Genomic DNA, 16,368 nt, shown 5'->3' with positions numbered 1-16,368 from the left:
TGATTTTAGCCACAGACAGAAAATTACATTTTTCACATTGTTTGGTTTTGGTTGTTCACAACAATGCCACAGTAATCTAACGTTAAGAGTAAATGTGTCAGTACAACATGCCTGGTCTACAACACTGAAGATCTACAGACAGTGGAGAGGATGTTGTCTGGTCCAAATGCAGTCTCCAAATGGTTTAACCCCTTCAATTTGGGATGAATTACATTCAATTAATCTAAAACACATTTACTTATCTAACATCATCATATTTTATGGTTTAGTGAACAAAGTATCAATACATAATTTTTTATGGGAGGTGTTAAAATGGAACACTGTTATGCTGATGCTTAGCCCCTGTGGCCACTAGAGGGTGCTGTAATCCTGGTCAATAACAGAATAGCAGTCTCCACATTCCATGCCAGTCTATTTTCATAACTAGGGCTTCGTACGGTACTGTACAGTAGTAGCAAGACTTTGGGCAAACTGAATGAATGCGGTCCCGCACTGCCCACCCTGTTCTCATTCTATTCCTTCATGAGTTTAAGTCAATGCTCCTGTCTGATAATGGTTGCTTTGAACGGTCTATAATAAGCCTTCTATGAGCATGGTCCTCATGTGGGTAATTTTAAATACTTCATATCCTAAGTTGGTTATTATCTGAATTCAAGACACTGCATCAGCACACCACCATAATTTCACTGAGTCAGTCTAACAAGATAACATTTAACCAGATGTGATGACCACTTCCATATACCACTAGCCCCCACCTGTAAAAAGATATGCAATAAGTCATCCACCACACACACATACACACACACACACAAACGCACGCAGAAACACACGCACACACACACACGGGTCATCCTCTTATTTCTACCAGCCTAGCTCAGCTGTCAGAGTTACTCCAGCTTCCCCCTGACAGCAGTGAAACTCATGGACGTCCATTATATGTCCACACCACACGTGTCCTGTTCTTGAATATGGCCCGGCCATATGAGCTCCTCAAGGGCCGCATACAGAACATCCTGTCCCCTACATACATACAGCGTTTAAGCATGTGTGTGTGAGCTGGCCTGGTTTGTAAACAGTATATTTTGCGCACACAGCAACATGCCACTGTGTGAGGGATATAGGACCTTCTTCTATGTTAGTCATAGAATGGCAAACTATCAGAGATAGAGTGTGTACGCAAATGCAATACCTAACCCCACTACGGACCAATATGTCCTGGAGAAGCACTGAAAGATTGATTGTTCAAACTATAGATTCTACAGTTGTATTAACACAAAAGGCAGTTTGTAAATATATTTTCATGAATAAAAGAACACAAAACACCATTATTCTGAAAGATTTGACCTCAATGTATAGGTTTGACCTTCATATAGATGAACACCAAAACAAATAGATCTTTTGTTTGTGTTTAATATTTGAGTCAAACATATTTAGATCTGCTGTATTCAAGTTCAATATTGAGTATAATAATCAAGTAAAAAAACATAGATTACACTTTTATATGAATATTTGCAATATTCATGCCACCACAAATGCAAAGAAACCATATTCCCCACCTTCGATATATTTAATTCCATTCCAGTTTATAAATAACTACATACTCACACGCTGACAGTGGGTGGTCATTCTGTCTTATAACTAGTTCACAAGTACCTTGGGCCTTAGCGTCACATTTAGTTCTTGAACTGGTATTGGGTCAGGACACACTAGAATACATTTCACCTATTTATATACATTCATTTTCCACCCTTGGGGTGGGTGTTTGGGTAATTACCCTTTTCTTGGCAGTTCAAACTCTTGGATCTAATATCTGGATTGTGGGAGTTTGTGCTTCCAGTTGACTTTTTAAAAAGTTCAGTCCAGTGAAGTTGATACTGCATTTTCCAGCACATCCAGACAGTCTTTCCATGGCCAAATACTAGTTACTTCAACAACCTGTAGGAAAATAGAAAATATTTAAATCATTTTTGACAGCTGGTCATTCAGCAGAGATCAAGTTAGCAGGAAAATATACACAGGGCGTATGTACTGTATATGTTTTGGCAAAGTATGGGCACATTCAGGTCAGTGGCTAATTCTGACAGATACGTATACTGCCTACGTCAAACTTCCATCCAGCACTCACTGATTTCAACGCATCTTTCTGGACACAGCACTGCCTACTGATCCAACAGCGATAAGAGACAACAGGGAGAGAAATGCTGCGCCTAGCACCAGGCCTCTGCTCACACCTGCGGTGGCACAAACACAAACCCTGGTTATCAGTCACCAAATAACATTTTCAACTATCTTAAAAATCTTCTGTGGCTCAACAAAGAGAAAGGAGATCATGTTGGCACTTCTCACTTAGATTCATAATAGTCAGACCTGTTTGCACACTATTACACTTATGATGTGGGAAGCTCTGTGAGTGTTCCTACCGGTGGCTTCCTGTTCCATCAGTATGGCTGTGGCTCCCATACCCTCTGTGACCTTTTCTGCAGCCTTTGTGGCAGCAGGAGCTGCCGGGGCGGCCTCCACCTCGGGGCAGTGACAATCTGGAGCCTCAGGTTCGACTGGGCTCTCTGTTGGGACCTCAGGTTCGACTGGGCTCTCTGTTGGGACCTCAGGTTCGACTGGGCTCTCTGTTGGGGCCGCAGGCTCCTCCTCTTCTGGCTCAGGAACGTCTGGAATTGTAAGCTCAGTTGGGGCCTCAGTAGCCATGTCAACAGGGCCAATTGGAACAAGTTCCTCTGGAGCTGGTTCCTCTGGAACAACTCCCTCTGAAGAATGTTCTTCTTCCTCAGGTACAATAGTATCAGGTTCCACTGCATCAGATTCTTCAGAACCTGGTTCCTCTGGAGCTGGTTCCTGAGGTGCAACAGGAACAGGTTCTACTGCAGCAGGTTCTTCCGGTGCAGGTTCTTCTGGAGCAGCCTCCTCTGGAGCTGGTTCCTCAGATGCAACAGGAACGGGTTCTACTGCGGCAGGATCCTCTGGAGCTGGTTCCTCAGGTGCAACAGGAACAGGTTCTACTGCAGGAGATTCCTCTGGAGCTGGCTCCTCAGGTGCAACAGGAACAGGTTCTACTGCAGAAGGTTCCTCTGGAGCTGGTTCCTCAGGTATAACAGGAGCAGGTTCAACTGCAGCAGGTTCTTCTGCAGAAGGTTCCTCTGGAGCTGGTTCCTCTGGAGCTGGTTCCTCAGGTATAACAGGAACAGGTTCTACTGCAGGAGATTCCTCTGGAGCTGGCTCCTCAGGTGCAACAGGAACAGGTTCTACTGCAGAAGGTTCCTCTGGAGCTGGTTCCTCAGGTATAACAGGAGCAGGTTCTACTGCAGCAGGTTCTTCTGCAGCAGGTTCCTCTGGATCTGGTTGCTCTGGAGCCATTTCCTCTGCTGCAACAGGAGCAGGTTCTTCTGGAGAAGGTCCCTCTGGAGCTGGTTCCTCAGGTATAACGGGAGCATGTTCTACTGCAGCGAGTTCTTTTGGTGCAGGTTCTTCTGGAGCAGGTTCCTCTGGTGTAACAGGAACAGGTTCTACTGCAGCAGGTTCCTCTGGAGCTGGTTCCTCAGGTGCAACAGGAACAGGTTCTACTGCAAAAGGTTCTTCTGGAGCAGGTTCTACAACAGCAGGTTCTTCTGGAGCTGGTACCTCTGGAGCTGGTTCCTCTTGTATAACAGGAGCAGGTTCTACTGCAGCAGGCTCTTCTGCAGCAGGTTCCTCTGGAGCTGCTTCCTCTGGAGCTGTTTCCACTGCTGCAACAGGAGCAGGTTCTACTGCAGCAGGTTCTTCTGGAGCAGATTCTTTTTGACCTGGGTCTTCGGGTATTACAGGAGCAGGTTCTACCGCAGCAGGTTCTTCTGCAGCAGGTTCTTCTGCCGCAGGTTCCTCTGGAGCTGGTTGCTCTGCTGCAAGAGGAGCAGGTTGTACTGCAGCAGGTTCTACAGCAGCAGGTTCTACTGCAGCAGGTTCTACTGGAGCAGGTTCTTCTGCAGCAGGTTCCTCAGGTTTAACAGGAGCAGGTTCTACTACAGAAGGTTCTTCTGCAGCAGGTTCCTCTGGAGCTGGTTCTTCAGCTTCAACAGGAACAGGTTCTACTGCAGCAGGTTCCTCGGGTGCAACAGGATCAGGTTCTTCAGAATACACTTCCTTTGGGGCAGGTTCCTCAGCGTCAACCACTTCCTCTGGTGCAACATGTGCAAACTCTTCTGGTATTGCAACCTCTGGGGCTTCCCTGATAACTTCAGAGATATCAAAAACATTAGGATATTCTAAGATGCCATCATGTGCTGTGGCATGTTCAGTCACATCTGGTGTCAGATGTTTAGCATTGAGGGCATGATTTTTTATGGCAGATTTTGAAATATGATTAGTAATACCCTTTAGTTAACAGTGCGAGTTAACTAAAGGGTAACTTGCACTGGATTTCATCTGATAGAATACTGTTCTTATTGCATTATACTGTTGAGTAATATTAGTCAACCCATGAATAATAAATAAAAAACAAAAAACGTTTATAGATTGATTCATTGACAGTGCAAGCTGTACACTGCTCGAAGATCTACCCTGGCTAGTCTCTACTGAATCGTGGAACACTTAGAAAGGTTGAAAGTTAAATATAACAGTTGAAAGGAAGTCCAACACTATACCAGATGGGGCACATACTGTATATGGGGGCTGTTGGTGGTGGGGGAGGAAGGAGGGGCAAGAGGGCTCCAAGTTTAGTTCAAGGAAAGAGAAATACATCCCTCTGTCAGTTTAGCACCACACTTCACTTCAGAAAGGGGCATGGGGGGAGATAAGCACACATATAGGATACAGGAACTCACTGTATGCTGCCGAGGAACACCTTAAAATATATTACTGTAACTATAATGTAACATACAGACAACTGCATTGAAAGAAGAGAGTTGTGGGTGCTCTCATTAGTAACAAGGTTCTGCTGACTCTCAAGTCAAAGCTTGTGTGATACATCTGTAAATACAACCCATTATGCTCTGAGACGGATCAAAACGATTACAGCATTTCCACATACCTGCGTGTCAAATCAATATCTGGAAATGCCACCAATCAAGAAATATTGACTGGTGACTCAAGTCTAACACTGTCGCTTCCCAACTGCATAACAAGGCACCCGATAAGACTGATATCAGGGATGCAGTGACTTACATCTGGGAGCTGTGGTAGAAAGGTGCACAGCCAGGGCCAGCAGAAGCAGTTGTGGAACTCTCATCATGGTGTCTGTCTGTCCGTCTGTGGTGCTCTCTGTTTCTCAGCAGTCAGAATGATCCCTCTGAGTCGATACGAACGTCTCCGAGAGCTGAAGCAGGGGAAGTCCCTGTCCCTCTCCCCGTCTCCCTCTCAGTCACTGCTGGCAACCGGAGCAACTTCACCAAGCCACAAGCTCACACGCTGGTCTGTGGAGATGAAGATCCAGCAGCCTGCTGAAAGGGCAGTCGTGTGAGGCGGAGAGAGGGAGGGTTGGGGTTATGGGGGTGTCACTGAGGGGCATTACAAGTCAAGTGGTTGGGTGATAGACATGATGGGAGGGTCCTCTGAGAAATGGGAGGGTCAGGGTGTCGTCCGCAATAGACCATTGATCTGGAATCTGGAGTGATATACTGTTCCTGTGCAGGAACGTCACATGTTTTCCACGTGGAAGAGAACAAGAGTTTGAGGGTGAGAACCAAACATATTAATAACATTGACAATGAACTGTGCCCCACAGCAACAAGTACATTGATCTGTGCAGCGTGTGGAACATCCACAATCAATATATTTTGAATTCTTTTAAAGTACAGTATATCTGAAGGTTTTCAACTGATCTGATCTTCCTAGAGGAGGGAGATCCCTGACTGTATTGCTCCTCCCAAGGTTTCTTTCACAAGGTTTTTCCTCGTCTTCCTTGAGGGTTTAGGCTGGTTTAGGTGCAGTTCTAGGTGTATGTGAAGCCCTCTGTGACATTGCTTGAAGAAAAAGAAAAAAGGGCTATACAAATACGTTTTGATTTGATCTGCCCATTACAGAGAATTACAATAATATCCAAGTCAAAGAAGATTCCAGAGTGGACAGAGACATAGCAGCACCCCCATTGTGTCCACGATGTGAGTAACAGCTACATCTGCTGTTGTGTTGGTGAGTCACTGCAATGCCTGGATGTTTAATTGGTTTAGACTTGTTTTGGACTGCTAGAAATTCTGCTCATATGCACCGGAACTTGCATGTGAACTTGAAAAATAATTTCACAAACAACACCCTATTCCACAGTGAAGTTAACATATTTTATTTCTTTTAAGTGCCATTCATGCATATTGGGGATGGGGCTGGGGTGGGGTGGTATTGACAATTCTAATAACACTTGGAGTTATTTTACAGCACTAAACCAATACAAAGAGAGCTGTGTCACCTCATTGGACAGCAAAAGTAATAAACCGTGCAATAAACAAAAGGACAAAAAGGAGAAAAAGAAAACAAATACAAGAAATGACAAAGATGAAATCGAAAAACAAAACAAACACAAAATATATATTATCAACATTGAAACACTGAATGTAGAACCATAGTACAGGTAAAAGGTAGTGTCACACAAAAAGCAAATGCATTTTCATCACATATATACAATATAGATATATACATACTGTGTCACCCTCTGATTGGATAATAACAAAATACTCTATTCTTTTCCCCTCCTCTCTTTCACCAGTAAGACCCACCCCCTGCCTTAATGTCCCAACCCCAAGAGGAAAAAGGGATGATTGAAAAGACATTTATTTACAAGAAGCACAACAACACACAGCACTGAATAAAATAGGCCTCAATCAGCAGTACTTGTTGGCAGTTCTCTCCCATATTGTAACAAGGCTTCTTTTGTCTTTTTTCTTCTTGTCTTGGTAATCTCTCTGGCAGGTACATCTCCAGCGGTATTCAAAAAGTGAATTGTCTTTTTAAAACAACTTGTCCATACACACAGACCCAGACACACACACACACACACAAAATGACCCAGAATGGTGCATAACCTGTTGATCCAATCCTTGTCTTGTGATTCAACTGTCAGTTTCTATCTTCCAATCACCTCCCTTTGCACTAGCCAGCCCGGCCATTTCCAAGGAGGCGGAGTGAACAGCCCTCTAGTGTTTAGACTTGATAAAGCGCCGTTCTGCAGCCAGCTTCCCCCCACCAGCCGGGCTCCCTGGGCTGTCGTGGCCGAGAGGCGTTCCCAAGCCTGACCTGACACACTGGACCCTCCCAGGGAGGAACACCGCTGCTCCCACACCGCCACGACCTCTGGGGATGCACAGTCTTGCCATATCCTGACTGAACACCCGACTCTGTATCTTTCAAATCACCTTCCGAGCTGCTCTAGCTTTTCCACAGACGCTGAGCACTGACTAGGCCATGTGGCACATCCCAGCCGTCACTAGAAGCCAAAGAAGAAGAAGCACAGAGGGCAAGCTAAGTCTGGGCTGAACCAGACGATGAGAGAAATATATCAAAGGGGTTAAACAAACCGATAAAACGTTTATACTAAAAGACTCGAATGGAAAAATAACCGTTAAAAGAAAGGGGGCTGGAGTGACAGGGGGCCTGTGTCGACGGCTCAACAGAAGATAAAAGCCTATTGAATGTCAGTATGGTGAAAAGGACTAGTTCCGCCTCTTTCGGTTCGACATCATATCCTGCTATAAGAGGAAGTCGCTGCTTAAAAATGTAGGAGTCTTAAAAGATACCTGACTGGAATCCAAGCTATCAAAAGGCCCAGCGATATCACATAAAATCAAAAATGGCATGATTGTCACAGGAATAGGTACATAGAAAAACGAAAGAAATAATAATCAACGTTCAACGTTTAAATTTGTATCTAGGGGCGGGGAATCAAATCCTTCAACTGAATAGGTGGCTTCCCTATATAGTTGAAATAAAACTGTTGGGGGGGGGGGGTAATTAAATGTACTAAGTCTATAAATCGTAAGGAGAAGCAGTCTGGCTGACTAAGAGAGAGGACAGGAGGGAGGGAGACTGGAGCAGCAGTGCTCTCACACCTAATCCCCTCCTGAGGACTCTCCTCTCTGGGGGGGCGTCTCCGCGCTCCCAGATCTCACCACGCTTTGTGCCTCTGGTTTTGTTGTGCTCATAGATCACCACAGCAATCGATCTTACCCCTAAGTTACAAGAAAAACACTCACAAAACAGTACTCACACACACAGACACACACACACACACACACATCCCACTTCTGTTCTGATCGTATATTTGCGTATCGTCTGCCTTCTTTAGACCGAGTCACGTCTAGGGAGATAAGGAGCCAGTTTTCGAGGACATGATACAGACTGATCTGTGTGAATCACATCACATCGTTGAATGGTTTTTGTTGGTCCGTCACAGTAGGCCCTTCAATAGAGTGATTGAGCAGATCAAATCTGCTTTACGTACAGGTCCCACTGTATAGTTGGAGTGGACACACATCACAAATACTGCAGGTACAGTTGCTGAACAGACATAACTAGTCCAACAGTGAGAAACCATACAGGATGGGCAATTAGGACTGGAGATGAATACCAGTTCTCTGATGCAGCATCTCTGTGATTGACACCTCAAGTCTGGTTCAATGCTAAAAACACCCTGTGTGTACCTCTCCGTGACTGGAAACCTGACCTCTCACCGCCCAGAGGCCAACAAGCACCGTCCCCTACCATCAACGACCCTCTTTGATGAGACCTGCGTCACCAAAACAAAAAAAACAAAAAAAAACGAAAAACTCCAAAAACAAGGAAGAGACAAACTGATCCAAGAGGCAGCTGAGGCCCAAGTCAACACGAGAAGGATTACAAGGCCAACACATCGGTCAGATCACACAACAGTTAGGGACTGGGATGAAGGGATGATGGGGGGAGGGGGGTGGGGCTTTGGGAGGCTGCTGGCTGGGCTGGCAAAAGGGTTGGGGGAGGGGGGGAGAGCAAGAGAGGGGAGGAGAGGAGGGGAGAGAAAGCGGAGGGCTGGAGAGGAGGATGAGGAGAGTGGGATTTAGACATGAACATGTGCCGTTTGTCTCCAGACAAGACGGCGAGCCGTCACTTAAAACATGTCAGACTAAATATGATTGTCTTCAAAGTAACATTTCTTTTTTTGCACGTTTTTTTTTTTTGTTAACGTTTTTTTTCTGTTTTGTTTGTAAAAATGTCTGGACTCTGAAGTCTCTCTTTCGCCCCTCCATTTCTTCTGCGTCCCAGCCCACCTCCCTTCCGCGGTGGGTGTCTAGCTTGGCCTGGCTCCTCTCCTCCAGGGCCTGCTCCTCTCCTCCTCCGCCCCGCGCTGCCATCCCGGGGGCACGAGTGAAGCTACACGATAGAGTCCCAGTCAAAGTCGTCCTGGATGTCGTCGGCGGGCATGCGCTGCATCGGGAAGTTTCTGGGAACGATCATGTGCTGCTGGTTCATCTGAGCGTGGTGACCTGTGGAACCCAGGACAGAACAAGGTTCAACGGTTGAGACGAGGTTTCAAAATACGGCGATGTCGTTGCGACGCTTCGCTACCGGTTCCTCGATCGGACACGCGACGTCGGTGCAACAGAGAACAGAGTGAGGAAAATGTGGGCATGTGTTGAAAACCCCCGTAGGGCACGCCCACGTTCACACACACACACACACACACACAGACACACACAGACACACACACCTGTCATGGTGGCCCCTGCGTTGCTCATGGGGGGCATATGAGGGTAACCAGGAGGACCCATCATAGACATGCTCTGTCTGGAGTCCATGTAGAGGTTACCTGAGGGGGCACAGACACATGGTGTGAAACTCCCCGCCCCCGACAGAACCACAAACCGCTCAACATACCGGATCTGCGTGTTGATCCGAGCCCAGGGGAGGGGGGTTCAGGGGGGGGAGGTACTTACCGGCTAGCTGACCTGTGGTGATGTGCTGAGCGGGCTTGTTGGGGTGCATGGAGCTGTGGCAGACGGCAGGCTGCACCGCCCCCTGTGGCTGGATGACCCCGGTGCGGGTGAAGAACTGGTTGATGGAGGAGCAGAGGTCAGCGATCTGGGTGGGCTCCAGGGACCAGTTGTTGAGCTCCGCTTGTCTCATGCTCTCCTTCAGACCTGTGGGCGCAAGCATACACACGTGCACACACACAAGCACACGCACGCACAGTTACTGTAGCTACGTAGTGTATAAAATACCCAATCTCATATGCCCATCTGACTTTAGAAATTCTTTAATGAAATGCATCTTTTTTTTTTTGCCCTCCTACTACTTAAGTAAAGTAGTAGTAAATGTTTAGTAGATGTTCTCTCTATTCCCTCCAGAGATGCAAATTGTGAACATTATGAGGAGGCTTCAGCTTCACTATTACATTTATAGATTTTAAGGCACGGACTTGAGTCAGTTTGACATATCTCACCCAAGTTTCAATAATTGCACCAAAATAGCTTGTTCTAATTTAAACTATCAATACAAATTCACTAGATATTTTAATGAAACCAGTTGTGCTCCGTCTTTTTTAATCAGGGTGAACACATTCGGAATTTGAACAGTTTCGGTGTAATGGCAGTGAGTGGAAAAGGAAAAGGTACTGTAAGCTGACCACAGGGCAGGATGAACCCTAACCAGACCCTGAGCAGAGCTACTACCATTCCAAATCCTGTGGTCAAGGCTGAAGGCTCATGAGGGCCCTACCTTGGAAGGGGGAGAGGTCAACATCAGCCCAGTTATAGCTGCTGGCGATGCGGCAGCTCTCCTTCAGTGCGTCCAGGTTGGTGGGATACCAGTCGGAGGGAACACCTGCCGACACACAACAGCGTCTTAGTTTCACCACACTAAACAGGGCTTTTCTGGTACTCCTATACGGTTCGTACTCGTTTAAATTCGGCTCGGGTTACACAACACCGAACGTGGTTTCAGTGTGCATTCCGTTATGCCACACGGTGCAGGTGTTGCGTTCTGGCCACTGGGTGGCGCCAACCCCACTGTGAGGGGGCCTGCAGCAGGAGTCCAGACTGGAGCTGCTGTCTGCAGCACTGGCTTTGTTCTCCCAGAAAACTGCACGCGTCTGTTGATGATTTCCCCCTCAGACAGCAGCATCAGCAGGCGACAGCAACCTGGGACAATCGACCCCGTCCGGCCGGGGTACCGAGGGGATTGTGTGTACTGGCTCGCAAGATCGCGCGTGTGTTTGTACGCACACGCACAAATGAACACCCGTGTGTGTGGGTGCGTACGTGGGTGTTTGCGTGTGGTTGTTGATACGTGTGTGTGTGTATACCGGCAGGTCTTACCCGTGTTGCAGGTCATCTGTTGCTGGGCAGGGTGGGGCTGGTGGGACAGACTCTGGTGCTGCTGGGCATGCTGGGAAGGGTGCGTGGTGTGCTGCTGGGCGTGCTGCGAGGGGTGGGGCTGCGTGTGAGGGCCGTGGGACGGGTGCTGCGACGGGTGCTGCGGGTGCTGGGGGTGCGCGCCGTGCTGCGGGTGTTGGCCGTGCTGCGGGTGAGGGTGCTGGCTGTGTTGACTGTGCTGGGCGTGCTGGCTGTGTTGGGCGTGCTGGTTGTGTTGGTTGTGTTGGTGGGGGCCGTGTTGGCCCTGCTGGGGGAGGTGCTGCGTGTGGGGCGAGCCGTGGCCCGGGTGGCCCTGGGGGGGGTGGGAGAGGGGCAGCTGGCCTGTGCTGTTGGGGTGGTTGTTGGGGTGGCTGTTGGGGTGGCTGTTGGGGTGGCTGTTGGGGTGGCTGTTGGGGTGGTTGTTGGGGTGGTTGTTAGCCAGGCTGTTCTGGGAGATGATGGTGCCGCTGGGGGAGTTCTGGTAGGAGCAGGAGGTGTGGGTCTGCTGGGACGGCTCCGAGGGCATGCCCATCAGACCTGCAAACACACCCAGATCAATCAGTCAGTCAGTCAATCAAGTCAGTCTCAAGGCTTTTGTCATGGCCGTTTTACAATGCATAATGACGTTTCCCATTCGCTCACGAAGAGAGGGAAAGCGGTTAGCATGGAAGTCTGAATGCGAGTGAGGACACGAGGAAAGGAGGAGGAAAAGGAGGGGGACAGGATGTCAGTGGTTCCTGACCAGTGGCAGTGACTCAGCACTAGTGACTGTGAGAGTGAACCGACCCTGAGCTGAACACTCCTGGAACCTTCCTGGAATGTCTCGGTTTGACAATTCCATTATTGTTGTCGCTGCCCCTGACTGTTCCTCCCCAGGCCTGACAGGAACACTGGCAACAACTGCCCAGACGGCAGCAGCAAATCATCCCTGCGCCGCGACGGCCGACTGAGGAGGACCTGTCCGTCACGGCGGCGGCTCGCCGGAGCTATTCCGCTGGAGTGCTTTTAGGGCTGACTCCAGCCCTCGCTCTGCGGCAATCCACACAACACCACTCGCCGCCGGGGTGACAAAGGTGCGCCTCTTATCGGCGCCGAAAGCCCATTGTCCAACAAGGGAAATACAGAAAGCAATTAGCGCGCTGCCCCGGAATAATAATGCAAGCTCATTACCTACTATCAAAGCCGGTGAATTAGCTCGCTGTCTGCCAGCGGCCGGGGTGTGAAATCCTCTCGCTCCCTTATTTACGGGTTTTAATTGCAAGAGGTTTGTGAGTACGAGATTTGGACTCTTCTGCGCATGTAAAAAAATAAAAAAACCCTGAATGAAACATGTCCCCCAAAAAGAAAGGAGAGGAACGCGAGCGAAAACACTGGAGAGGAAAGCGTTTGATTTGTGGTTGCGTAGGCTGCACACAAAGAGCCCTGACCTGGTAAACCAGCTCGTCGAGTGCTTTTTCGTTTGTCAGTCAGATTAAAGAACCGAAAAGCATTACTTTTAAAAGCGCGGTTAGGCTCTTCGGAAAGCTATATGGCGCAATGCGCTCATGATCTTCCACACAAATGTCATCCTAATGCAAAACCTTTGTCAATCCTCTATTATGTAGGCTACACAGAGAGGTTTAATGGAGTCAGAAAGATCCATCCTTGAGTGCAAACTTTTTCATAGCAAATCCAGTAAGTAATATATATTATACACTTCATTCAAGTACATACTTGACATATTTACACTTAGTCATTTATCAGTTGCTCTTATCCAGAGCGACAGCGACATGTATAATGCACAAAGCACGATGGTGCTATTAACTCCGTGGCACAGTGCTCAGGGTTCTGTAGGTAAAGGCCAGAGGCGCGTGCAGGAGTTCACAGTACCAACGGGGTGACATCAGCACAGATGTGCAGCTTTCCTCAGGACACTCCCTGTCTACTGAATAAACACTCAGGAGCTCAGTGAACCTCACTCATCCTGAAGCAAGACCCACAAGTCCCACTGCCAGCTGCTGAGAAGCCACCCTTTACCCCCAGAACCTTCCAGTTCCTTTACCAAGCTGCCCCTAGATCCTCCGGTAAACCGTGGCCCCGACCTGACCCAGCCCCTGCTCCCCAGTGCTGCTGAGAGTCTGACAGGATGTGATTGGTGTAGCGCTGTGGGAATGGACTCTGATTGGCTGGTTGGAGCCACTGACATTTTGAGGGTATAAACCATAGCCTAGACCCGAATATGAGGATAGGACATAGAGGATAAGAACCCTAGAGTAGGAACGACAGTAGGAACCCTAGAGTAGTATCTAGAAAGTTGGTCAGTATCTTTGTCTATGGCTGGTCGTAGAAGGAGTCCAACACCTACCCTGTTGGCTGAAGGACTGCTCAAAGACAGACTTGTACAGGCTGCGGAAGGAGGCACTGAGATCTTCAAAGTCGGAGAAGAGGAGCTGCTTGTCCCTCTCTGGCATGTTGTACTGGGGCTGGGGCGGCTGCTGCAGGCTCAGGGCCTGGGACACGGGCTCTGGGTGGCTGCTCACCTGCAGGGAGGGAGAGAGGGAGGGAGAGAGAGGGAGAGAGAGAGAGGGGGGGAGGGAGGGAGAGAGGGGGAGAGAGGGGGAGGGGGAGGGAGAGAGAGGGGGAGGGAGAGAGAGGGGGAGGGAGAGAGGGAGGGAGAGAGGGAGGGGGAGAGAGAGAGGGGGAGGGAGGGAGAAAGAGGGAGGGAGAGAGAGAGGGGGAGGGAGAGAGGGGGAGGGAGGGAGAAAGAGGGAGGGAGAGAGAGAGGGGGAGGGAGGGAGAAAGAGGGAGGGAGGGAGAGAGAGAGAGAGAGGGGGAGAGAGAGAGGGGGGGAGGGAGGGAAGGAGAGAGGGGGGGAGAGAGAGAGAGAGGGTGAGGGAGGGAAGGAGAGAGGGGGAGGGCAGACAGGGGTCAGGGTTCGTTTCGAAAAACACACCTCGACTGGATGCGACATTGCACGTCGATCACGCTCGGACACGGATCGGCGTTTCGATTCCATTGCCGACTCTTCTTCTATTTTCATCGTCAGGCTACCTGGATGCATTGGTTGCCACCTACACAGTGTGAATCCATGCCATCGCTAGGCGACAACGGCAAAACGTCCACGGTAATCAAACACGCCCGGGGGGGCCATCTCCAGCTGGAGAGGAAACCTGACCCCCCCCATCCCCCCCCCGTCCCCCGTCAGCACCGTCACCCTCCTCCTCCCACGGTGACCATGGCGACATCAGGAAGTTTTCCGAGTCGCCCACGAGAAGACGCCACCAGACCGAATGTTCGCTGCTAAAAGCGTGGCCTGTTCCAAAGCTACACAAATAAGCAGCACAATGCGTTTATCAAGGCCTTTCAAGAGAGCGAGGCCGGCTGGTGAAAGGCCTGTGAGCGGCACCAGTCACTTCAAACTGTTAGCTCGCGAGCCTCCGACCGCCTCTGGCCCGCTGCCTTCAAAACTCTTCTGTTATCGTTCCAAAGAGAGCAATCTGAATGGACACAAAGCCAATACTCAGGTGGCCTGCAAAATGTATTTAAAACAAAATCAATACCGGTGCCTTGTACAAATAAGCATTCATTTTGCCTGCGTACTCGTGTAGGTGGTCGATATCCGCGCTGTGCCCCCGCGAAACAAGAGCGCATTAGCAGCCATGCTAGCCTCCGGCTCCACTCTGTCTCTCAGACTTTGGGTTGTGAGAGGCAGGGACGTGAGGAGGCCACTACTCTGCAACTACGGCCAGGTCTAACGTTTAGCATGGACTCGGGTGAATTCATTGTGTTTCTCCAATAACAGTGTCAAAGTTGGCATCTTTCCTCCATTAGAAACAATCTAAATCAAACAGCCCTCAAAAACTGAAAAGCACAAGTGCCAGTTAAGCTTGTCAGGGAGCTGGACCCCAGCCGCTGAGGTACGCGGTGCTAGCAGCACTGAGCGGGAGAGAGGCACCCGTGCTTCAGCCTGGGCTTGCTGGAGCGAAGCGAGAAGGTGGAATCAAGCTCAAGTAGACAGTCACGTCCGCCGGCAGCCCGGGCGGATCAATCGCTCGGCGCCCGGAGCAGGGTGCACTCTGGGACGGGGGAGGGCCGCACCAAAAAAGGGGGGTGTCCCAGGTGGGATGACATCACAGGAAGAGGCTCTCTTTTTTGTGCTCCGCAGGGGCGCGCGCCACTCTCTCATCCTTCAACAATCCCCCCCCTCCCCCGCCCCCTCGAGGTTCAGTCTAGCCACGCAGACGAGCAAACACCCCGCTCTCGCTCGCTTTGGCAGACTGCAACAAAGAGACAACTCTCTCGACTCTGTCTCTCTCTCTCTCTCTCTCTCTCTACTCTCCGTCTCTGAACCCTTCCCGGTGTTGATCCACACATCTCATCTCCATCTCCTCACCCCCCTCCCCCCCCCCCCCTCCCCCCCCTGGGAACACCTGACCTCGGACTGCATGGCCAGAGAAGACACTCACGTCTCATGTTGAGGACCACCACACACACACACACACAAACTGGAGTGGTCTGCTGCCTACGTAGCAACAACAACGAACAAATAACAGCCTCTCTCTTCTCCTACAGAGCACTCCCACAGCAGTTCCCATCAGATGAGCGCTCAACGCGATCCGACCGCCACGGCTACGCTACAGTACGCGTCGACATGGTGTCCACGGGGGATCACAGCGGCTATACATCCCTATCGTCTGAACGGCTCGGAGGTGGTTGGGGGGGGGGGGGGGGTGTTGTCAGGGTTACCGGGGTGTAGCTGTGCACGCTGCCCACACTGTTGAGGTTGACGGAGGCCAGACTCTGGTCAGACATGCTGTTGTTAAGGCTGCTTCTGGGGCTGTCGCTGCCGTCCTGGTCCGGGTTGTACAGCGCCACCTGCAAACGACAACGTGGATTCATTAGTGGAGCTCGCATCCACTGGAGCGCCTCGCTGTCACAACATGCCATGACACCGGGCAGAGAATGGCACGCCTGAACCCAGGAAATATATATGCCGTCCGGTGCAGTCTGGGATGGTTCATGTTTAGCCTGCGTATAGGTTGAAGAAGGATGGGAGGATGAGAAGGAGAGCCGATCTTCTGAAACGAGT

General features: G+C 49.7%; 2 protein-coding genes across 3 annotated transcripts in view; both read right to left on the bottom strand.

Annotated features, from left to right (window-relative positions):
• Positions 1-1,374: 1,374 nt before the first annotated feature.
• Positions 1,375-5,452, bottom strand: LOC124471535 (proteoglycan 4-like). 2 transcript variants are annotated; one of them, XM_047026069.1, is made up of 5 exons: positions 5,152-5,452; positions 3,760-4,223; positions 2,421-3,675; positions 2,126-2,231; positions 1,375-1,935 (listed from the first exon to the last, which is right to left on the bottom strand). In XM_047026069.1, the coding sequence occupies exons 1-4, from the start codon at positions 5,216-5,218 to the stop codon at positions 2,131-2,133; spliced, it is 1,887 nt and encodes a 628-aa protein (XP_046882025.1). In that variant the 5' UTR covers positions 5,219-5,452; the 3' UTR covers positions 1,375-1,935; positions 2,126-2,130. The 2 variants fall into 2 exon arrangements, with proteins under 2 accessions (XP_046882025.1, XP_046882024.1); XM_047026068.1 differs by having other exon boundaries at positions 2,421-4,223.
• Positions 5,453-7,021: 1,569 nt separating this feature from the next.
• foxj3 (forkhead box J3) overlaps positions 7,022-16,368 on the bottom strand; it is a 47,444-nt gene continuing 38,097 nt past the window's right edge. Inside the window, exons 6-12 of the mRNA XM_047026650.1 lie at positions 16,026-16,154; positions 13,645-13,819; positions 11,265-11,837; positions 10,666-10,770; positions 9,885-10,088; positions 9,659-9,757; positions 7,022-9,434 (exon numbers count right to left, since the gene is read on the bottom strand). Coding sequence (XP_046882606.1) covers positions 9,322-9,434; positions 9,659-9,757; positions 9,885-10,088; positions 10,666-10,770; positions 11,265-11,837; positions 13,645-13,819; positions 16,026-16,154 — 1,398 coding nt within the window. The 3' untranslated portion in view covers positions 7,022-9,321. The remainder of the gene's footprint in view (positions 9,435-9,658; positions 9,758-9,884; positions 10,089-10,665; positions 10,771-11,264; positions 11,838-13,644; positions 13,820-16,025; positions 16,155-16,368) is intronic.

The sequence above is a fragment of the Hypomesus transpacificus genome, chromosome 9 (genome assembly GCF_021917145.1).
Source record: "Hypomesus transpacificus isolate Combined female chromosome 9, fHypTra1, whole genome shotgun sequence".
Classification (NCBI taxonomy): Eukaryota; Metazoa; Chordata; class Actinopteri; order Osmeriformes; family Osmeridae; genus Hypomesus; species Hypomesus transpacificus.
Note: the sequence above shows the minus strand (reverse complement) of the source record. Positions and strands in the feature narration are given on the sequence as shown.